Source organism: Sorex fumeus, unplaced genomic scaffold, assembly GCF_029834395.1.
Source record: "Sorex fumeus unplaced genomic scaffold, SorFum_2.1 ptg000086l, whole genome shotgun sequence".
Lineage (NCBI taxonomy): Eukaryota > Metazoa > Chordata > Mammalia > Eulipotyphla > Soricidae > Sorex > Sorex fumeus.
In genome coordinates this window covers 37,465,956-37,491,522 of record NW_026606143.1, presented here as the reverse complement: position 1 = coordinate 37,491,522, position 25,567 = coordinate 37,465,956, and the positions used below count along the sequence as shown (strand labels likewise).

Here is a 25,567-nt window from a genome sequence, read left to right as displayed (position 1 = left end):
GGGTTTGATTCAGCATCCCATATCCCATGAGGCCCACCAGGAGCGATCCCTGAGGGCAGAGTCAAGAGTAAGCCTTTAGCACCACTGGGTGTGGTCCAAAAACAAACACCCACCCCCACTGTAGCACTGTATCACTGTCCTCAATGTAGCACTGTCCTCCCGTTGTACATCCATTTGCTTGAGCGGGCACCAGTAACGTCTCCATTGTGAGACTTGTTACTGTTTTTGGCATATCGAATATGCCATGGGGAGCTTGCCAGGCTCTGCCATGCAGGTGGGATACTCTTGGTAGCTTTCCAGGCTCTCCAAGAGGGATGGAGGAATCGAACCGAGATCAGCCGTGTGCAAGGAAAACGCCCTACCCACTGTGCTATCACTCCAGCCCCACCTCCAGCCCAATAAAAGTAACAACATGTATGACTGACGCAGTGATGAATACTTTTGTGTAATGATAGTTTAAAGGTAAAGAGCTCCTAAGCTCAGATACTAAGTTGTTTAAAGACATCTGTGAAGAAAAAATTCCACTCACATTCAAAATCAGTTTTTAGAATACTTTCTAGACTTTAAACTGATTATTTACTGACAATCATAAATTTTCAGGAAATTTACTAATTTTCCAAACCCAAGTGAATATTATATGTTTTCAAACACATGCCATATAGAATACAATGTTCCTTAGTCTCTTGCTAGGAGTAATAACTGATAAGATCTAATGCAATGAAATAGTTTCAAAAATATAGCAATGTACCCAAAAGAAGAGAGAGAGAACAAGGGGGAATACCCTGCCACAGAGGCAGGATGGGACGGGGGGGATGGGGGGTGGGGTGGGGATGCTGGGACCCGTGGTGATGGATGGTGGGCACTGGTGGAGGGATGGGCACTTGATCATTGTATAACTGAAACCCAAGCACAAAATTTGTAAGCCTATAACTGTACCTCATGGTGTTTCACTAATAAAAAAAGAAAAAAATATATAAAAAAATATAGCAATGTAATATACACTGACTTTTTTCATTTACCTAGCTTTATTAGTTTGATTTTTGTGATTAAGTGCATAAATGCAAAAATATGTCTATAATCGGAAGACTTTAGACTCTACTTCATTTATTCTCTTTGCAAGGAAGTATGATTTTTTTCTAGTATTATTGAAAAGGTAGATCTAATTTTACATATTTCCAGAGTAACTAGGCTACTCACTAGTTTAACCCTGCGACAACAAATGTGCTTAAAATGTATATCACAAATACCTCTATTTCTTTTTTTCAATTTTGCGGAGTTTGGGGCCATACTTGTTAGTGCTCAGGGCTGACTCTTGGCTCTGTGCTCAGGCATTGCTTCTGATGGTGCTCAGTGGACTTTATGCAGTGCCAGGAATTGAACTCGGGTCAGCAAAGCAAGAATCTTACCACTCCACTACCTCTCCAGCCCTATCCTTTTGTCCACTGAGGCACAACTGACAAATAACAATATTTGCATCAGGTATACAGCATTACAATTTGATATTATGTGTATATTGTAAAGTGACCTCCACAAAAAGTGTGGATAACATCCATTACCACACAGCTACAATTTTTTCTTATAAGAACTTTTTAAGATATATTATTTTAGCAGCTTTCAAATATACACTAAAGTTTTGTTATAGTCACCATGCTGTACATTACATCTCGAGGACTTATTCATTTTCTAACTGAAACTTTCAACCTTTTGACCCCTTTCTATTTCTCCCATTCCATAATTCTCCTCTTGGAACCATCAATTTGTTCTGTGTGCCTATGAGTGCAATTCTTAAAAAGTACTTGGAGACCACTTACCAGTAAGAAAGTATAATATTTGTCTTTTGCTGACCTGTTTCACTTAGCATACCTTCAAGGTCCTTCCACATTACCACAAATCACACACATACACACACAAATCTTATTTATTTATTCATCCATTGAGTTTTTTGACTTGTGACTAATGCTTCAATGTACCTGGGAGTACATATATCTTTTCAAGATTGTGTTTTCAGCTAAATACTGAAAAGCTGAAGTCTCCAAGGTTTAAGAATAGATCTTATCAATTTTTTTTGCTCTCAAGGTCAAGTTCACTGCCTGTCTTACAGTACAAACTTGTTTATTCATTACTGCTGATTGGATGATGAGTAAAATGAATCGTGGATGGAGTCAAGGTGACTGTGAGTACTGTACAAATAGAGGACCTGAGAACAGAAAAACTTTCTATGGATCTAAGTGAGAAAAGCAGGGTCAGACATATTAAAGAGATATTACTCCAATTTTACTCTTCTTTCATCCTTCTGAAAAATTTCTTCACTTTAGTAATCAAAAAGTGGATATCAAAAGTCCTTTACCTGGAATTCATTCTTAGATATTGCCACATAAAGTTTGACTGGTCATTTGAAATGGAAATAAGTAACCACCTCAAAGAAGAGTTTTGCAAAATCTATCTAGGGTAGTTTTTATATTCACTCACAATCTTTACCTATCTAGGAGCTTGGTTGAGTTATTGTAGATTTTCTTCTTTTTAGTTTAGATTCTTTTGTCCTAGAATTGTGGACAGTTATTAGTGTACTTGACTCTATAGAATGCAGACGTTATTGAAAGATTGGAGTATAAATCACTTTCTATGGATCAAATTAAGAATTAGGTGAAATTTTGTTTACTTACTTCTGTAAGGTGAAATAATTCCAGTGGGAAATAAATAAGAATTCATTGCATATGTATTAGGCATTCCATTCTGCATCTAATTTCAAAGCGCTTACTCATTGGTTTCTTTCTTTTGTATGGGTCAGATATTTGTTTTCAAAGGAAACACATGGTTGTTTTCATAGCACAGAAGAGACTGATGATTAAATGAGATTCTTTGAAATGGTGCCTTGGGAATGTTGTTATGTACAACACTGGTCCCCTGCCATCATTACTGAAGTGAAGTCAAAATGTTTCTTTTTAGAAGAGGAATTATACCCCCTTTGACCATGACATTATTTTACAGTGCTGATGGTCATTTCTCATTTGGCTAAGGGAATGTACCTGGAGCTCAATCCAGGAATGGTGGGTCTGGCCAGCTGGCCTAGCATGGTTTAGAGACAAGTTGTTTTTATAAAATTTTTTTTATTATTGAATCACCGTGATGTACAGTTACAACTTACAAAGTTTCGGGCTTGTGTTTCAGTCATAAAATGGTCAAGTACCCATCCCTCCACCAGTGCCCATTTTCCACCACCAATGGTCCCAGCATCTCTTCCACCACCCCCACCTCATTCCCTCCACCCTATCCTGCCTCTGTGGCAGGGCATTCCCTTTTGCTCGGTTTAGAGACAAGTTTTCACCAACACTATACTTAGGAATCTTCACTCCTTTCTCTTCTATTTATATTGGAAAAGTCAATCATCATTCAACCCAAGAACATTAAATCCTACATATTTATAAAATGTCTTATCTTACTACATGCCAGGAATCCTAGATATGAATAACTAGCTTTTGGAAATATAAATTTTGCAACTTTGATGACTCAAAGAATTTGTTCTAGTTATTATGCATAAAAAAGTATCTCAAACTTAGTGGCATAAAACAACCAATATAGTTTGCTCAAGAATGTGGAAAGGGCAGAGTAGGGATGAATGATTCATCTCTGCAATGTTGTATCTGGGTTTTCAGCTTTGGAAGATGCAAACATTGATGGCTCTTTGGCAACTGGATATAGAATCATCTGCAAATTTGTTCACTTAAAGGCCTGCTTCCTGGCTTAGGAGAGCTCTAAGCCTAGAATTGAAAATCAGAGTGTCTACACAGGGTTTTTAATGTGAACAGTCTTCCTTGTGATGTTAGTCCCAGGGAGACTGGATATTTTTCATATGGTGGCTTAGGACTTCATGGACTAGTGATGTCATGCAATCTGATTTCTACTGGTTTCTATTAGTTACAAGCAAGTTGTGAGTTGTTTTTGACAGACTCAAATTACAGACTCAAAGGGAGAGGGCAAAGACCCCACCACTTAAATAGGGAGAGTTTCAAAATCATGTTGAAGAAAACACATGGACAGGAGATATTGTTGCAACCTTATTTTATAAATATATGGTGCCATGCCATCTCTATTTTCATAGTAATCCACATTCCTCACATCTGCAAAATATATTTACCACTTCCCCAAGACTGACCTCTAGTATCAAACACATAAACTACAAGGATGGAACAAAACAGCATTGTGGAATTGTGGGGACAGGAGATCACGGTCATGGTCCTCCCATTGTTCATCGATTTGCTCAAGCGGGCCCAGTAACGTATCCTTCGTGAGACTTGTTGTTACTGTGTTTGGCATATTGAATACGTCACGGGTAGCTTGCCAGGCTCTGCCGTGTGGGCGAGATACTCTTGGTAGCTTGCCAGGCTCTCTGAGAGGGGACAGGAGATATAGTGCAAGAAATAAGGTACATTTGGCCAACACTGGTTAAATCTCCAGCAACAGATATGGTCCCACAAGCACACTAAGAATGACTCTGAGCACTGCTGGGTATAGACCCAAACCCTACAAAATAAAAAAAGAAAGAAATCTGGACTATTTTGTTTAGGCGTTTTCTGAATAAGCAGAGATAATTTATTAGTTATAAATGGAATTCTTGAGTGAGACACTGATAATAGACTTTACAGTAAAATGTAACTCAAAACTCAGACCTTGCCATTAAGTCAGATGAAATCCAATGAATGCAACATTTTGAATACAGCTCAACTTGAATACCAGTGAGCTAAAAAGACAAAGTGTCTACCCCACTTCTCCAACAGACAATAATATAATTATATATAGGATGACTTCTATAGGCCCTGATACTCAAAAATAGAGGGATCTTTGGCCAATTATTGGCCCAGTTGGAATTCTAAACTCTGGCCAAGCCCATGTCCTTGAGAGGGGGAAGGTCTCTTAGATTTTTCCTCTCTGGTGTTTGGCTCTGTTCTCTGGTCTCTTAACTCTGGTGCTGAAATCATTTTTATTAGTCCATAAGACATAGTGTTTGGTTGCACTAATTAGCCATTTTAGCTTATTTCTTGTTTGTAAAAGATTAGGGGTTCTTTGTGTGAGATCCTGAACTCCCTCCTTTGTTACCCGCCTTTGATGATCCTCTGATCCTGATTGTGAACTACCTGTCCATGGCCAGCCTAGTGCAAGTGTTCTGAGACTGCCACCTAGTGAGGCTGCCACCATAATGCTGGCCATGTAATTATCTGGCCTCTCTGGAGAGTCACAGTGCAATGGGCACATTGCACTCAGGGATCTCTGATCTGCTTTGTGCAGGGTTAATGGAGGTTTTTAGGGACTTAGCTCTGTTCTTGCTGTGGCAAGACTATCACTCATGACGGCGAGCACATGGTCCTTCTTGTCCCCATCTGCATTTGTCTAATTATTTTATTTTGCTTTTGAATGAAAGCAAAAATTATAACTAAGCGTGTAATGTCTGGACCCATACCTATGGATTAAGTGGTGGTGCATGCCATGAAAAATAGGACAGATATGTAACTTGGTACCTTTGTGCATAATAACTATACTGCAGAATGATGGGGCCTGGGCTTCAAGGACTTGTATTCATGGGGTCAGATTCAAAGAAAATCTGAATTACTGAGGCATTTTCTGCACTGAGGTATACAGTAGGTCATTTTCTTACTGTATAATTTTTTGGATTGAGGTCAAAAATGAAAATATCCAGGGCAAGAGTGGTAGTACAGAGGTTAAGACTTGCCTAGCACACGACTGACCCTAGTTCAATCCACTGCCCCATATATAATCCCCTGAATACTGCCAGTAGTGATCCCTGAGCACAGAGCCAGGAGTAAGTACAGCCAAATGTGCTGCCCTTCTCCCAAAAAAGAGAAATAAAGAATCAGTAAGTAGGGGTGTGGTTCAGTGGTACAGCAAATACCTCACAGTGGTACATGTGAGGACTTGGGTTCAATCGCTGTCACTTCAGAAACTAAAAGACATTAAATGGAAAAAAGTGGAGATCTAAAGATTATTATAATTTTATTTTATTTTTTGCTTTTTGAGTCACACCTGGCGATGCTCAGGGGTTACTCCTGGCTTTGCACTCAGGAATCACTCCTGGCGGTGCTTGGGGGACCATATGGGGTGCTGGGAATTGAACCTGGGTCAGCCATGTGCAAGGCAAACGCCCTACCTGCTGTGCTATTGCCCCAGTCCCAAGATTATTATAATTTTAAAACTTTTACTTCCTTTTATATCCAAATGGTTATCATGTTTTTGAAGGGGAGGGGCCAGAACTTGTGCTATTCAGGGGCTACTCCTGGCTCTGTGCTCACGGTTCACCTCTGGTAGTTCTTGGGAAACCCTACATTGTCCTGGGGATTGAACTGGGGTCAGTCAAATGCAAGGCAAACAAACCCTTAGACTCACTCTCCTGCTCCAGCTTATAATTTCTTTAAAATTGCTGGGGAATTCTTGTGCAACCATTTATGAACTTACTTCATTGGACAAATGCCACACCCACAAATTTTTCCACAATGAGGTCTTCCTCACCTCAGCTCACTCTGACACTGAATCCAATATATGGATTCTTAGAAGAAGTTAAAGGAGAGTAGAAACAAGGTGTGACAATTTTTTTGATTCTTACAAGATCTGCTCTCTGTCTGCAAGAGTTTAGAAGGCACTGTATTATGCATCATTAGTATTTCTGTGTGTGAAGTTAAGTACTTTTATTGAAAACAATGTAAGAAGATAGAGAGAGTGAGGGAGGGAGGGAGGAAGAGAGAGGGAATATGTTGCTGGTTATGAAGTGAGCAACAGAGGATGGACAAAGATGCTGCTTCAGACATATCTCAGGTTTGAGCAGCCTCTCACTGTCTCATCTGAATATAAATTTTGCTCCACGGCCTGTTTTGATTTCAGGAGTATCTGCCAGGCTGGCTCGGCATTTTCTTTCCTTTAGTGGTCTTAAGACTTCGGCCTTGGATCTCCCCTCATGGCTGGCTCGGCATTTTCTTTCCTTTAGTGGTCTTAAGACTTCGGCCTTGGATCTCCCCTCATGGTCCAGTTAGTTCTTTACCGCGTGGAGATGACTCCAGGGCAGCCGGGCAACTAACATGGTAGCTCATGCTTATAAGCACAGATTCCAGAAAAGCAGGCTGACACTTCATCATTGCTCAGGACCTAGTCTCAGAAGTTAATCAGTGTTACTTCTGCCATTTTCAAATGACGAGGGGCAAATCACAAACCCATTTAGACTCAAAGGGAGAGGAAATCACATCCATGTCACAAAAGAATGAATGTCAACAATGTGTTGTAGAAAAGGTATAAAAGGCACACAGGATAGAGTGGGGGCTATTATAGCAAGCACCCTGTGACACAGACCATGTCTTCTCTATTTGACATGTGGAAACACACAGATGAGAATGAAGTGGGAAGTGCTTCTCTTTATTTTGCATTGCCAACATGTCACTAGACACCTTAGATGTATAGATAAACAGGCCAGTATCAAAGGGCCCTGGTAGAACTAGATTAGGGGAAGACTCAAACAATAGCTACCCTATAAATCTTGCTCTGAAATATTCAGTGGACTCAGGGAAGAATATCTACAATTTCATTTTATCCTCAGCATCAGAATAAAGCTTTATTGTGAATATAAAATTATTTACAATGGCCGTACCTGGGGGAACTAAGAGTTTTAAAAGAAGAATTTTAACATGTTGGCAAATTATTGCTTTTCAGCCTAATTCACCTTCAGTCTTTTGCTTGCTGGTTAACAATATTGGGTATGAAAGATTGATATAGTTACACATCAGCATGTAACCAAGTCCAGGTGAAATCTCTCCTTCAATTTCCAAGACTGCCCATGCAATAACTTCATGTTTCCACGTGAGTGTTTCAAAAGCAACTCAACCAAATATCTTGCATATGACAGATGCTCATAACACATCTGTTGACTATATAGATACATGAATGGCAGGTGCCCAAGAAATAAATATCAAAAGGCCCTTCTTTGAAGATCAATAAAAGTGGTGAGTGATTTCATTTAAAAAAAAGGAAAAAATTTTAAAAAAAGATGAACCACTGATAGCCTTTTTTTTCCATGAAATTACTTTCTAATGTCTGCCCCAAATGATATTATGAGAAGCTTAATTCATTTACCATATGTCATTAAGTATCAAGAAGTTCTATATGGCTTACTCTATGCCAGATACCTCATCTGTAATCTTAAATGCAAGTCATAAAGGGTTGGATGGGGGAAAATAGCCACAATTTCAAATATTCCCAACGCATTTAGAGTAAGAAAGGTTGGGAATTGTATACAGAGCTAGATTTTAAACTCAGCTTCAATATTTATTAGCAATATACTTTACTCTCAGCTTCAATGTTCTCAGGAAGTATGTGATTTGCAGGGCCAGTGTGTTGATGGAACAGCGGTAGGTTTTACACGTGGTACATACTCATGATCAATAAGGCATATCTATGTATTACTCTTTTCTATATCCAAGTCTCCATGATACAGATGGAACTAGAGGATATCATGCTGAGTGAAGTCAGTGAGAAGGAAAGGGAAAGATACACATTAACCTCTCTCTTTTATGGACTTAAAAATACACAGCATGGCAGCAACAAAGAATCAAAAGGCAACACAATGAGAGAACTGACCTACACAACTGAGTGGAGTGTTGGAAGGGAGGGACACTGGGGACCCTGAGTGAAGGAGCGGGGTATACTGGAGAGTGGATATGGTGTGGGAATTAAGTATATGAGAAACCACCATTAACAGTATTGTAAATCACAGTACCTCAATCAAAAGTTGAAAGGCTAAAAAGGACCAACTTCCCATGATAGAAGAAATTGAGACCCCAACAACTGTGGAGAATTTCTCAAGGCCATCTTTCTCTTCCCAGTTCAGCTGAGAGAAGAAATTATTATAATTACAAAACATCACTGGGTCCTACTCTGCTCAAGGGACTTCCTTTGGTAACCTGCTGTGTCTGTACTCATACTGTTTCTAAGGAGGGCTGGCTAGTACCCTGAGCCCTTGCTCATTGAGGTTCAGTATACCTTTAAGTCCAAATTGTACAAATGAGCCCTTGCTCATTGATTGGGGTTCAGTATACCTTAAGTCCAAATTGTACAATTCTCTATTCTAATAGAAGAGAGACTCAATCCAATCAAACCATCAGATGAGAAAGTAATGGAAAAAATGTTCTACTATTCCAGTTTTTTTAGGAGGTCTTTATTTCTACCTCTCTGGAAGAATCAAAGAATCACTGACACTAGGGACTCTGCTAAAATCATTCATTTTGGAATTACCATGTTTAATTACATTTAAATCATTTGCAAGCACAGGACTAGGTAAATTTTGTAAGTTAAAATGATATGGAAAAATAAATGAAATAAGATACGAAATCTCAAATTGCAGAGCATCAGGGCAATGCTTTATAGAGCAGACAGAATTTAAGGAAATTTTATCAAAATGGGATATAGAAAACATGTATTGAAACATTGACTGGATGATTCATTTTCTGTGGGAGCCTAATTAGTGAATAACAAAACAGAGTGAGCTAAGTGTTTACTGCTCAAAGTTACTGAAGCTGTTGGGTCAGCCACACTAATTAACTAAGTGATGTCTTGGCTAATTAGAAGAGATGGAGAATATACGCCTAAAATTCTTTCTTACTGAAAAAAACAAAAACCTGCTTGAATCTCCCTGAGAATATCTTCAGCTAAGCTGCACCTACAGATTCTTCTTTATGTTACGTTAGTTTACACATGACTCAAGCTTAACTCCATTTTGCCCCTCGTATAGGAACCTTGCCATGTTACCATAACATTTATTCTGAACCTGGTATAAAGGCAATTAGTCATTCATTATAACACAAAAATTCAAATTGGTTGCAATTATGTTTTCTGAATCAAAACCATACACTTTGATGTGCATAATTTGAGGTTCCAAACTTCAAAGGCAGCAAATGAATCATAATGGTAAATAAGAAGACCCTTAAACAAGCATTCATATCTCCTACATATGAAAAATGGATAATTTCTATGACAGATTTATTTTTATGTTGGAGAATTTTAAAGAATTCATTTAATTAGCTGTAACTATGTTTGGAAACAAAATTTGAAGTACTATTGAATGAATGAGGAGAGCATTTTCAAGCATAAAGAAGCCCTCTTAAAATTTTCTTTTGTTTATTAGTCAACAAGCATTTATTAAGTACACAGTTTGCATGGCAGTGTACAATCAGATAATAACCTAACCTGGCACCATTAAAGTTCTGACAGTTAATTGAAAGAACTAATCTCTTTAGCTGTATATTCATAGTATATGAAGAAAAGCTTGAGGTGAAATGAGTAAGTTAATCTGATAAAAAAAAAACCCCACAAACCTGTGTATTTATGTTTCCTTTTGTTTTCTGTGTTAAGATAAGGCCACTACCCTTTCTATTTCTTCAGGGCTCCAGGAATTTAAAAGGCTCTTATCTCACTTAGGCAGTGAGTTCTATGCTTAACCATGAGTTTATAAATGTTTCTAGAGGTGAACACAGTGATTTGCAAGATTCTACAGATATGGAAAAGAAAGAACAGCACAGTAAACTTAGGAAGATAAGAGCAAATGTAGTTTAAGGAATTATTTCCACCTAGAAAGTATTTTTAGACTTAATTACATGCAGTAAGTTCCACATTTTAAACATGGACTTTACAACTCTCCTAGGTCATTGATTTTTAACCGTTGGCATTAGTGTTACTGTTTTGTTTTAAAATACAGATTCTCAGTTATGATATCCAGAAATTCTCATTCAGTTAAATGGTCAGAAAGGAACAACCTGTAAAACTTGCCAGCAGTTAAAGCTGAGACAACCAGGCATGAGGTCCTTGGGGCCATGAAAGAATAAATACCTTGCATAACATCAACACAGTTTATAATTTTTGGAGCCAGGCCCAGAAATCAAATATCCAAAGTCTAGATCTCACTATGTTAAAGCAACTTGCACTGTTTCTGCTACTCTCACACACTGAGAGCTAATTATTAGTTTAAAATAATCAATATATCCAGGGTTATCTCTTGTTTATATGACAAGGAGGTTCCCTCTACCAATGACCTGTGTGCTTCCTTTCTTGCTCAGGACTGAATAAGTCCCCCATGGACAGTGCTACAATAAATATGCACATTTATTCCATACACGTAGTTATTATACTATTTGAAACATGTTCAAAAATAAAATATATTCATATTTAAGGGCAAAGACAATAGATTAATATCGAATTTTAGTCCACATTAAGTCTTCATTATTGAATGTGTAGGTATGTCTATATACACACAGAAGTACTTTATGTCAGGCTGGATATTATTTTCCAGCTTCTTTATAAGATGATGCCTTTAAGTTTCTCTCTTCCATAGGGATTCTAAAAGCTCCATGCAGGAAGGGACCATGTCCTATTTCAACAACTGTTTCATACATAGCACCTAGCATAATACTTGCCAGAGACTCAATACTCAGCTCTTTTTTGGCTCTTTGGGCCATACCCAGTGGTGACTGGGGTTACTCCTGGCTCTGCACTCAGGACTCATTCCTGGAGGGCTGTGGGACCAAAAGGGATGCAAGGGATCTAACCTGGGTCAGCTGCATGCAGGGCAAGTACCCTACTGGCCATACTATTGCTCCAGCCCCTCACCTTATTATTGAATGAAAAGGACTTTATACATTTTTAAAGTGATTTGACAGAGTGTATTGACTAACTTTTATAGGACATTCCAAGATATATAAAAATAATGGGGAGACAATTTTATTAAGGAATAAATTTGGAATTACTCTAAGAGCTTTGGCCTGGTACTCCTGATGTGAGTGGATGGACTGAAAGTTAGACTTAGTATCTGTTGTTTGTAGCATTAGATGGAGTCATTAATAAGAACGACTAATGCATCGAGTAAACAAGTCTTCTGTCTCCTAGCTTGATTTCCCAAAGATTTAGTTAGATGGCAAAGGGTGACATGGAGTGTTTGATTCAAAGTAGCCATACTCATATAGCTCAGATTCCTCCTAATCCTTAGGTTGTAATGCAATGGGTAACCATGTTTAGGGTTGCCTTTAACAGAGATCCTTGTTTAGAGGGGATAATCCTATAAACCAAAGGCCTCCTGGACCACAAATGCTTCATGGACAATGGAAAGCAGTATCTAAGTATTATCTAACTAGCTGAGTCACATTCAAGTTGATCTGTCCTTTGTCCCAGGTTCTATAGCCTGCCTTTTGAGCACTTATACTGAAGTTCTTGCATTTATCTAAGCCATAATCTTCAAATCAAGGTATTGTGATTTATATCTTGCTGTAGCGATAGCACAGCGGGTAGGGCATTTGCCTTGCATGCAGCTGACCCGGGTTCGATTCCCCCGCCCCTCTCGGAGAGCCTGGCAAGCTACCGATAGTATCTCGCCCACACAGCAAAGCCTGGCAAGCCACCCATGATGTATTCGATATGCCAAAAATAGTAACAAGTCTCACAATTTCTTGTGAGATGTTACTGGTGCCCCCTTGAGCAAATTGATGAACTACAGGAGGACAGTGATAGTGATTTACTAAATGATTCATAGTAGGATTTAAGGCCAATTGATCAAAGACCAATCCCACCAGTGGTATGAATTTCCCTCCACCAGTATCTGAATGTTTAGTCTGGTTATTGTGGTCTCACACACACAGTGTTGCTAGCTCTGTATTTAAACCACATTCTGTACAAGATAAAGTATAATTAACTGAAATCGCTCTTACTTTCCTTACTCTCTGGGAGTTCCTGCTGACCTTAGGAAACTCATTTCAAATACAAAATGGTTTGACGTGGTGTGCCTTTTGGATTACACTTGAGCTCTCATTTATATGTATGTAAAAAATGTTTCCTTCAGTGCATCTTTTATATATGGCTGCAGGCACTACTGACAGTAATAACCACTGATGAAATCAAATTAATACCAAGTTTTCTTGTCTTGGGGAAAACATAATCATTTATTATTATCTGGCAAGATGAAGAATGTAGTCTCTTTGGTTCTGAGGGTATCATACTATAGTAGAAGGCAGTAAACTAGTTACAGAAGATCATTCAACCGATGATTACTTAAAACTAATTTATTATAAGCATGTCATTTCAATCTCAGCTTTTAATCCGACCACTTTGACCCAATACACCAGACAGATCCCCCACATTTTCTACAAAGTCTACGTGCTAATTTCCATGAGGAATAAAAAACTATTTTTCAGTCTTTCATTGAATTCATGTAAAAATAATGAATTCAAAGTATCACTGACATGAGCTAATATGCTAGATTTTTAAATGTAGCATGGATAAATAACTAGCCAGAGAATTGCTGTTAAAAATTAGTACCAGAAAAGTAGCAATGGTAGAGATATTCACACAAAATAATGCACATTTAATCTCTGCCATACAACTGAGATGGGCAAGAGGGCTGAAGAGGAATTGGGGGTACATGAAGGACTTAATTACAGATCTAGCTGCAATATTAAAGCCAATGTTAATGGAAGAAAGGACTGTGAATGGGCCAATACTAAAGTTCCTAGCATGAGGCCAAGTACATGACAGGGGTTCAATAACGGCTTTGTGGAATTAAAGGATGTACAAAGAAATGAATGAGTGGCCCTATTCACAGATTTAGAATTTAATATTGGGATTTTTGAGACATGGTTTTAAAATCGTCATTAAAAGGTATAAATTAATAGATTTTGGAAAAGTCGGTGCTGAATATAATATAGGTATTTCTGTGTTAATTGACCACAAAGTCACTATTCTTACCCTTAATTCTCAGCCCAAAGTTATGAAATGTATCTGTTCCATGAATAATTGAATTGAACTCAAAAGAGCGCTCTCCATTCCAGAAGCCGCCCACATTCCCAGTTAACTGTGATTTATCCGATTACTCCTGAAGAATTTTAAGCATTTTGCATCTGATTTGACTGACAACCAATCTGTGCTTTCTTTGTCTTTATTCTCACAGGAAGAAGATGCTGCTACTCGTGAAAGTCGCTTTAATTTCAGTGGTTATGGGATGGGTCACTGCCTCCAAGTGAAAGATGGAGCTTCTGTCAAGACCGCACCTGCCAACCCTGTCCCACACCCCCCACGAGATGCAGATGCCATCAAGAAGAAGTTTGTGGACCGGGCAAAACGAATTGATACCATATCTCGAGCTGCCTTCCCACTGGCCTTCCTCATCTTCAACATCTTTTACTGGATCACGTACAAGATCATTCGGCATGAAGACATTCACAAGAAATAGATGTGCCCTCCACACCCCAGGACCTTCTTGCCTAAGTGTTGTGCTTGTAATTAAACAGTGAAATTGTCTTTATATTGCTTTGACAGCAAAAACGCTATGGGGCGGGGGGAGGGAGAATCATGTCTGAGGGGTGCCTGGCACCTATGTGAATCCAGATAAGTTCTTCAGGCAATGAAGGAAAATGTTTGCTCGATATTAAGGGGCTACTAAATCACATGAACATAATTGCTTTCAGAGTCTTTAGCATTCTCCTTTCAGATAATGCATCAATTAGACATGATCTGCAAGTTCTCGAGGGCTATTTGTCTTTTGGTTTGGCTTGGTTTTGACAAATTCTGGTACTGAGAAGTTAGCTTAAATACACACACACACACACACACAGACACACAGACAATGCTTACCATCTGACCACAGTGACTAGCCTATAGTATGAGTCGAGGACCAAAATTTTTCAGGAAAACCTTGCCTCATTTTTAAAACAAGCCTCCTGAGCTATGTTCTTTACAATGTCTGTAATTAGTGTTTCACCCCAGAAATCCTTTTGTGGGTCATAAATTATTTATACTTACTGAGAAAACAAAAACAAAATAAACACCAACCACAAAGAACAGATTTGTACTTTACTGTCTGTGTAGATGTGCATTTAAATATTATTTTTCTTTCCTAGATGTAATTTGGGAGGGGTTAAATGGTGTGTTGTATAATTGATTTGATAGTATGATCTCTTAAAAATAAATGCAATGCCCATTTTGTTTCTGATCCAGTTAGTGCACTATTTTTTTTCACTTTGGCTGTATTGACGTGCACCTTTAGTGATCAACTGTAACTTAGCCATTGCAACCTCCCAGCTACAGTATTTATGGAGATGGTGTGTTCTGAATGGTGTAGCTCATACTAGCTTAAACTTCCCGTTTCTGCTCTCCTTGTAGGTGTAACTACTAGTCCCAATGTCAACTGACTAATGGTTTCTACTGGTAATTGAAGTGAATATCATTTTCAATATCTTTAACTTAATTCAATTTTAAAATTGTACTGTGATTTTCATAACGCGTTGCCTTTTTGGTACCAGAGCTATGTGGTTTGAATCCTGGCTACACGTTTTAAGTAAGAAAACAACAACAACAACAATGTATTTTTGCTTACTTGGATTAAAATACAACCTGCAAAAATATAATGAAAAAATAAAATTTTACATGTGCTGTAAAGGGGTTTATTTTAAAAAAATGTATTTGTTCAATTTCAATAAAGCTAAGTGTGCCATAGGACCTCTTGAAGACTATTTTCCTCTTTTCGCTGAAAACTCAATAATTTAAATGACAATGGTAGCTTGGGTTTTTTGTTTCTGGTGTTTCTCATAAACTTGAAGCACTTATATAACTATTGCATTATTGATATAATAACATAATTGTAGCTTATGGGACTCCCATGAAGAAAGAAACTTGATATTTTCATTGTAGAAATAGGGATTGAGACACAGAAGCACCAGTAGCCTCTCTGAGCAGATCTTAGTACTGGATATTTCATATCAGAGTTGGAAATATCCTAAGAGCACTGAAAAATCATTTTAAAAAAGTGCAAAGAAATTGAAAAACAAAACTGGCTATCTCTTCATCCTAATTTTGTAAGGAATAGAGTTTGAAGATGCTAAAGGTAATATATATGTATATATATATATGTATATATATATATATATATATATATGAGAATGTCATGAAGTAGAGGTAACTCATCTTGACCCTTGTGGATTTTCCTTCACCATACATATTCGTCATATTGTTTTCAATAAGGTGTGGATTCATAAATCAATGTCCATAACCTTTTAAACCAATTCAAATATTGAAAAATTTTCAGAGAGATCACATAATGACAAAAATCATAAACTTTGAGACAGAAATGCTAGCTGGACCACCTAGCAATAGTGTGATCCTAGACAAGTTACTGACTTTCTGAGTAATTTCTGTTTCCTAGTGCTTTAACAGGATGAACCGAGAAAAAAATGCAATTTATGTCATTAGCTTAGTGGCTAATACACAGTAAAATTCTCAATAAATATTTTGTAACAATAAAATTATAATTGTGGGCTGGAGCAATAGAACAGCGGTAGGGCATTTGCCTTGCACGCAGCCAACATGGCCGACCCGAGTTCGATTCCTCCGCCCCTCTCGGAGAGCCCAGCAAGCTACCGAGAGTATCTCGCCCGCACGGCAGAGCCTGGCAAGCTCCCCGTGACGTATTCAATATGCCAGACACAGTAACAACAAAGTCTCCAATGGAGACGTTACTGGGCCCACTCGAGCAAATCGACGAACAACGGGAGGGCCAAAAGTTATAATTATGAGTAATATTGGTTATCTAGTCAACAAAAATCATCACAATATTTAACCTGGCAAGACCAATGAATGCCATGATTTTAGGTATCATCCCCAAAAGATTGCTTTTGTCTTGCTAATTCCTTTCCAAACAAAAAGACAAAGTCTTTACTTAGTCTTGATACTCTTCCTCTCACAGTAACACACTGAAATTTAGACTAAAATGTCTACCAAAGATGGGCCTGTTTCTATACATGTCATTAAGAGATCTCTGGTGTTGCATGAAAGTTTTGGATGGAAGTTTTTCTCCTTGGGGGGAAATCCTTTATTAAATGACCATGTCTAACCAAATGTGTATGTCACATAATTTTCTGAGGAGTATGAGCCAATCTAACAAAGCACTATACCTTAGTTAGAAATTATCACGCTGGACAAGAACTGAGTGTTGAAAATAGGTAAAAGGATATATATGATAACCTTTCAGTATCTGTATTGAGAACCACAGTGCCCAAAATGAGAGAGAAAGAGAACTGTCTGCCACAGAGATAGGCTGTGTGTGCTGTGTGTGTGGGGGGGGGGGGTAGGGATAAGGTGGGGAAGGGGGGAATGGGGACAATGGTACTAGGAATGTACACTGGTGGAGGCATGGGTATCGGAACACCGTATGACTGAAATCCACTCATGAGCAGCTTTGTAAGGGTCTATCTCATGGTTGTTCAATTTAAAAGTTAAAAACTAATAAAGATAAATAAATTACGTAGTATAAAAATCTCAAAAAACACTTTACCCATAAAACATAAACATTTATAATCTTGTACTTTGTTATCTCCGCGCCAGGCTGTTTTCACTCAGGGCAGGCAAGAGCCCTCCCCACCCCTAAGGGACCCAGCTCCAGCAGCTGGCCTCCACTACCCAACCACCACCACACTCCAGGCTGCTTTCCAGACTGCATGGCCGCGTGGCATAAGACACTTCTTACCCATTTTCCATAATTACCACATGATGTTTGATGGAGTTCAGACAGTAGGCAACAAATCATAGAGAGAAATATATATATGTATATATATACATATATATATATGCCTCTTAGAGAGCTCAGCAAGCTATCGAGAGTATCCTGCTCGCACAGGCACAGCCTGACAAGCTCCCCGTGGCATATTCGATATGCCAAAACCAGTAACTATAACAGGTCTCATTCTCTTGATCCTGAAAGAGCCTCCAATCGCTGGGAAATACGAGTAAGGAGAGACTATAAAATCTCAGGGCTGAGACAAATAGAGACATTATTGGTGCTCAAATAAATCAATGAACAATGGGATGACAATGATGCAGTGATACTCTGCTACCTCAATTGAAAAAAGAAAATTGAAGGATAAAAAAGGAAAGTTGGAAGATTACACACCTCTAAACTTAACTGCCAGGTTCTCAAGTAGACAAAGGCATCATAGATTGTGAGTTCAAAGTGTGGTGGGTGCGCTATGTGTGCATTTGGTGGCTGAGAATGCCCCCCCAGACCTCCCCAGCAGAGTAACAAAGAAATAGGGGACTCGCAAAGAGATGTTAAAAGTGGCCGTGTTTAATGGAGAGCTATTGGCATGCTGATAGAACATCTGAGGAGGTTCAAGGTAGAGGATTGCAGGAAGGTGTGACTGATCATTTAAAGCATTTCAAAGGAGGAAATTCTCCTGGGGGGATTAACTCAATGAGACAATCTGTCTCCCAGGGACATCTGTATTGCTTTTCTCTTTCCCTTTAAAGAATTACATATTAAACAATTAAGTTTACTTCTTATTAATCTTGCAGTTATTTGGATAAACACAGTAAGAGATATAGGTTCCAAAACTTAGTTCTCTGGGCAAAAAGGGCAAGTGACACTTTTACAGTAAATCCCAGACTAAGTCCTCAGGCCAGTTCAGCTTGTCCTTCCCCATGGGGGAACTGTCTCTTAAATCATAACCGCTTGCATCAAGATCTTGCTTTTATGCTTTCTAGACTGTCCTATTTCAATGCCAGGTAGTTTTGCTGCTCACTCCGGGTCCATGCAGGTTTCACGGTGGAACATCCCCCACGCCCCCCGCCCCTTTTGGGGTGTAAGGAACTGCAGCAACTGAAGCCTGAGTCAAGTAATGATGATGGATTCCCAGGAGTAGATATATTTCAGTAGATGTATTTCAGTGAATATAACTATACAATCAACTCCCAAATATTAGGAGCATGAACGGTCTTCCTGTGTTTAAGCAAAGAACACTGCTCTATAGTAAAATATGACAAGACTATAGGAGAAATAGAAAAGCAAGTAACTCACTGCAAAGTCCAGAGTTTGACTTATAAGTAACCATCCCTGCCTTGGGGAATTGTGACAATGAGAGGTAAAACACAACAAAAGGTTAAAGGTAAATTCAGGGCATTGGGGTGCTTGGAAGAGCACTGTAAGTTTCTCTGGGGGTGGAAAAGGAGCAATTCACTAATGAAGGTTAAAGCACTTAGGGTTAACATCCAACAGTATACGGAAAGAGGGATTTTTTAATTTTTCCTTTGGTTCTAGTCCACATTCAGTGTAAAGGATTCTTTAATGCAAGCATTTAGGTTATGTAAAAACAATAAAGTCTCAGGGGAAATAATTTGAGTGTTTGGCACACATGGTGAAATAGATAATTACCCTGTAAGGCCACTGGATAGTATATTAAGGAGAAATTTTCTTTCACAATAGTATTTCAAGGGAAACTCTTAGGAGAGAAAGATAGTACAGCAGGTAAGGCATTTGCCTTGCAATAGCAGACCTGGATTCAAAACTTAGCACGGCACCACATACAGTTCCCCCCGCCCCCGATCCCTGCCAAGTGTGAACCCTGAGCAGAGAGCTATAAGTAAGCCCTGAACACGGCTGAATGTGGCATAAAAACCAAAATTAAAAAACAAACCAATCCAAAGTATCACGGGTCACGGTCCTCCCGTTGTTCATCGATTTGCTTGAGCGGGCCCAGTAACGTCTCCATTGGAGACTTTGTTGTTACTGTGTCTGGCATATGGAATACTCTTGGTAGCTTGCCGGGCTCTCTGAGAGGGGCGGAGGAATCGAACTCGGGTCGGCCATGTTGGCTGCGTGCAAGGCAAACGCCCTACCGCTGTGCTATCGCTCCAGCCCAAAGTATAAAAGAACAAAATCATGGCTTTGAAGAAGAGAACTTGCTACCTATTTTTAGATTGGAAACATCAGAAAGTGTCTATGTTGTCGTGAGCTCTACACAATGCTTCAAATACACAGTGAATATGATTGTTATCTTCAGGAAAAATTGGAGAGTGAGGTTATGTCATGCCATTTGACAAGATTTGGTAATATTTTTAACTGAACAATAACATGAAGTAACCAACTCATGCTACACCTTTCAGATAATGGATTACTGGGGCATTTTTCTCCAAAACATTTTTCTATTCCTACCACTTAGTTTTAAGAACAGATCAAGATGACTTAAATCTCAAAACTCTGTCCCAAAAATATGCAACAAACCAAATGGGCTAAAAGCGTTTTTTTAATGCTTGCAAATAGTGTCAGCATTAAATTCCTCACTGTGCTGTGAACAGAACTGATAAATTCTGAAAGCAAAATTTTCAATAGAGTAAACTAATATCACTTTATATTTTGCTTACTCCATTAATATCAAACAATAAGTTTATACTATAAACAGCACAGGATTCCATATAATATAATTCACAACTTTGGGGCCAGAGCAATAGTATAATGGGTAGGGTGCTTGCCTTGCACACAGCTGACCCAGATTCAACCCCCAGCACCACATAAAATCCCCTGAGCCCTCTAGGAGTGATCTCTAAGTTCAGAGCCAGTAGTAAGCCCTGAGCACCACTGGGCATGGCCCCAAAACAAACAGCATATATACATATATATGTATATACACACATATGTATATACACATGTGTGCGTGTCTGTGTGTATACACACATATATTTTTAAAAAGAAACAAAAATCTATTCAAAACTTTTTTCAGAATTTATTTATTTCTAGTTTTAAGCCTGGAGCAAAATTGTGGAATTACTATAACTCATGAGCCTGCCAGATATTCTTTTTTTTAAAAGAATACAAACAAAACAAACACTGTCCTCCCATTGTTCATCGATTTGCTCGAGCGGGCCCAGTAACATCTCCATTGTGAGACTTCTTGTTACTGTGTTTGGCATATTGAATACTCTCGGTAGCTTGCCAGGCTCTCCGAGAGGGGCAGAACCAAAGCAAATCAAAACAATCCAAAGTATAAAACAGCAAAATCATGGCTTTGAGGAAGATAACTTGATATGTTTTTATGCTTTTTAAATCTTTCAACATCTACCCTAAGCTTTGTCTTATGTTAATCAATTTGGGGCTGTGTTTTTATCTAAGTATAATTTTGATGTGCTATTTTCATAGATCACAAGGCAAGAACTAATAGCGTATATTCACATAGTGCTTTCAATGTATCAATGTGTTTTGATTTCTACAGCAGTCTTCAAGTACTCCCCCAAAGTCATCAGATCACATAGTTAATAACCATCCATTGAACAATGGAGAAACAGAAGTTCCATGAATTTAATGCTTCACCCCCAATCACTCATCATATTAAAAGATTAGAGTCAACATTGATTTGTTTTCTAATTCCTCAGGCCATTTTCTTTTAGCAGAGCCATACAGTCTTTGAAAAGGAAAGCTGGAAAGTGAAAAGTCATGGTACCAACAATCCATCTTCACCCTCATGGATGACAAAATAAGTTAATAAAGGCACCCATAGAATATTTCTGTTGAAAATATCAGTGAGAAATGGTTCAAATACTGCAGACAGCATCAATGACAACGTCACAGAGAGCAATTATATTGTGAATGAATAGCCAAAATAATACCAGTCTTAGGGGGGAAAGAGCCATAGAATTCAGTTTGGAAGGGGTTTATTTCTGTTTCTGAATGAGAACAAATGACCTTTACGTTGTTGCACATGACCTCACCTAAGAAAAGAGGCACTATTCCTACTTTGGTACTATGCATTAAAAAAATAGCAGGTAGTATAGTTCCCCTTGAGCTGAGGTCCTGTGCTTTGGAAGTTTGTAGAAATGATCCAACATTGAAAAAGACATTGTCACTCTGGCAAAAATGATTCATAAGTAGGTGATTGTGTCTTCAGAGAGAGAAGAAAGTTCTGGGCTGCTCTTTGTTATTTGGGCATGGCACTGACCTTCTCCAACAATAGAACAATTGCACTAGATGAGCATTTTCTGCAAAATGGGTTCTAAACAAGGCTAAGTCTACAGATTCTTAAGAGGCCAGTGCATTAGCCGTTCTCCTGGACTGAATGCTTTTGTAGTTTTTCATTGACTCTTATCAGAAGCTGAGAGCACTTGAAGACACAGGGCTTCTGAGTATCCCTGGGGAGCGCCTGCATTTCAGACGCATTTCTCCTTATGCCCATTATATAGTAGCAGCTTAATGTCTCCTGGATAGTCAGCAGCAATCAACGCAGATTGTACAGTAAGTTCGTCTTCGTTTGCTACCCCTCTCCACGCCTTTCTCCCCCACCCTCTCCATCCTCTTCGGCTCATAAGAGGTCCCTAAGTGACAGATTTCCGGGTCTATCATTGTGTCACCTGGAGGAAGCAGAGAGAGAGACTTAAGAAAAGGTTTTCAAGCTAGAAGGACTCTGAAATCATTATGTTCCAAAAGAGGAAATCATAACTTTCAGGCAAATCTAAAATTAACACATATCCAAAAGTGTATGAATATATCTTTGGCACATGTGTGCCTATTTTCAAGTTTCAGATAATTTTCCTGAAAGCAAATTCAATTCAAATGCAATGTGTAATGGTTAGTTAACTATTAGAGTCACGCCTTAACTGGTCAGACCAGAGAGTTATAGTCACATACGCTTAACACATAACATGTTCAAGAAGTTTTGGACCCTCAACCCAATTCTCCTGCATTGTTTCCAGGTTCTTTTCTAAATACTCTCATCTATGGTCATACCATCCTGAACGTGCCTGATCTTGTCTAAATACTCTCAAGAACTTTCTCAAACTGACCCAGATACAGAATGTGAGCGGAGCACTTTGTCGTCTTTGAATAATTCCACTTCAGTATAATTATTTGCCCATTTTTTCTGAGGGCAGGTAACATGAACCTAAAAGTAGAGTCAGATGTGAGTCCAAATTCTCCCTGTATCTCATATTCACAGGGGGTACTTTTGCAGCCTAGTGTCTCAGTAGTAAACATATTACAAAATATAAGTAAATATCTTCTTCACACAGTGGAAGAGAAGGATTAAATAAAATAAGTACCCTTCACTTAGTGGGTTAACTTTATAAAAAATAATAAAAAGTGCTGAAAGGATAGTTAAGTGGGTAGTGTGCTTGTCTTGCATTCAACCAACAAGGTTTTGATCCCTGGCACCCCATATGGTCCCTGGAGCATCACCAGGAGTGATTCTTTAGCAAATAGACAGGAGTAAGTCTTGGCCATAGACAGATGTGGCCCAAAATCCAAAGTAAATAAATAAAATAAAATATAAAACCAAATAAAAGGTCTTATTCCCTCCCTGCCCAGTTTTAATTGACAGTATCATATTTTAACAGTGACAACAGAGTCTGTCATCTATGACTGGAGACAAGGTTTGTTTGGTATGCAGTAACTACTTCAACCTCAAATCATCAACTCAACATCAAAGACTGCTTAAAATTGAGAAGACAATATCTAGAGACAGCTTGAACAAACTTCTTTGGTTAGTGGGGACAACTAAACCTTTATCATTTCACTTTGACTAATCCAGAAAGAGAACCACTTTCCTGCATTAAATCTTCAAAAGATTTCAGTTGTTTCAGTTGTCATAGCCAGCACCAGTGATAGGCAGTTATTTGGAAGACTGTAGAAATAATACTGAGGTGGCATCCGTGCAGTATCCAAATTGCCTTCAGAGAAACTCATCCAAGTCATCCTGTGATCACAGGAGTGGTAGTCTAAGGCCTATTCCTCTCATGCCCTTCCTATATTCTCTTGTAAAATGCAGAATAATGGTTTCTTATCAGGAGGCTTCACATGGAGTAGTTCTTCAGTGCATGAGAACCATCATCATCACCAACTAGCAGGAGCAGCAACATCCTCCCAGTGAGCATTATCACTGCCATGATCACTCTAAACATATGGAAACTGAAAAACAGGGCACACTCAAGGAACTGACCACTGCCATAGACAGAGACCCAGCCAGCAAGTGCAGTGGCGTGATTCTAAGAACATCTGCAGAATGGAGATGATTCTATTTGCCCTAGCTCTCCACTTTTCAAGGCTACTATGAGAATAAAGCTATTTTAGCAATTTTTTTAATTGAATCACCGTGAGAACAGTTACGAAGCTTTCAGGTTTAAGTCTCGGTCATACAAGGATCAAACACCCATCCTTTCACCAGTGCACATTTTCCAGCACCAAGAACCCCAATATACCCCCCCCCATCCCAACCCTCCCCCTGCCAGTGTGGCAGATGATTTCCATTTTACTCTCTCTCTACTTTGGTTACATTCAATTTTTTGACAGAAAACCTACCATTATTATTTGGAATTTTCCCCCAACATTCAGACCTGCCAAGAAGGCATCATTAGATAATTTGTTTTCTATTGCTGATAATGAAGAGCATATGCGGTCATGCAATTTTGGATTTCTGATATTCTAGTAATTAAGCCCGGAGGGATTTCTGCTAGAAGCCGCTGGGTTCCGAGATTGGTTTGTGTGCTTGCCTTGCACGTGGCTGATCTAGGTTTGATCTCCAGCACTACACATGTTCCCCTGAACACCACTAGGATTGATCCCTGAGCACAAATTCAGTAGTAAGCATTAGTACAAAAAGGTGTGATGCCAACCCCCACAAATGTGTGAAAATATCATGATGGATAATATAAACAATTATAGTTTTCATGACATACATTATGGCAATTTTCCATATCATTTTAATTTTTATATTTTGGGGCCTCCAAAATACACATCATTTTCGATGAACTTGGGACTATTTCCAGTAATAACAGGCCAACTAGGCCAGTGGTGCAATGTTAGAGTCTAAATATACAGTGTTACTTGGGCCCTTTCAGTGCTGGGGACCACCAGGGCCACCCTGCTATTTATTAGGTGACACCAGGACCACACTCACCATGATCAGGGGCTTCCAGGGCCACATATGGTGATGTTCAATGGGGCCATGTGGTGCCAGGGTTAGGTGGATGGAGGTCCGATGGATATAAGGCATGGCCCTAGCCCCAATATATCTCTCTACACCTCATAACATTGTAAATTATTGATTTTCTTATCAATTTCCCCTGTCAGCCTATGTTTCTCGGGATAATGGAACAAATTTTCATACACAGCAGGACAAAACATCAGAAACTTATGCTCCAGAGTTCTGGAGCTTAAAAATATAAAGTCAAGATATCAACAGTGTCACATTTCTTCTACAGGCCCTAGGGAAGAATTTTTCCTTGCCTTTTCCTAGCCTCTGATGGTTACTGGCTTAAAGCCATACCACTTCAGTTTTTGCTTCCATTTTCACAAGGCCATCTTCCCACTGTTGTCTATCTTCAAATTTCATCGACATAAGACCTTAGAGGGAACACCTTAATCCAGTATAATCTCATCTTAGTTATTTATATCTTTAATGATCCTATCTCCAAATAAAGTTAAATTCTGAAGTTCTGAGTAGATATGAATTTGAGTGTGTGTGTGTGTGTGTGTGTGTGTGTGTGTGTGTGTGTGGTGGGGGGAATTACTATTCAACCCTGTACAGGCACAAAGGATATCTAAATCTTTGACAGCATTCCTGGCATCTAACCCAGTATAAAATGTGTATAGATTAGGCAGATATTGCTCAAGGGTTGAGCATATCGATGCTGGTGTGAGATTGAATAGGTCATCCTAGAGGAGCTCTGAATACTTGGGCAAAGGTTCTACTAGCTGTGCTTCAGATTCCTAATGTGTAGGTAGTACCTA

The 25,567-nt window shown here is 38.8% G+C and overlaps 1 protein-coding gene across 4 annotated transcripts in view; it reads left to right on the top strand.

Moving 5' to 3' along the window:
• GLRA2 (glycine receptor alpha 2) overlaps positions 1-15,525 on the top strand; it is a 213,262-nt gene extending 197,737 nt beyond the window's left edge. For all 4 annotated transcript variants that reach the window (XM_056131184.1, XM_056131183.1, XM_056131185.1 and 1 more), the window contains one exon: positions 13,979-15,525. In XM_056131184.1, coding sequence (XP_055987159.1) covers positions 13,979-14,260 — 282 coding nt within the window. In that variant the 3' untranslated portion in view covers positions 14,261-15,525. The remainder of the gene's footprint in view (positions 1-13,978) is intronic.
• Positions 15,526-25,567: the final 10,042 nt, after the last annotated feature.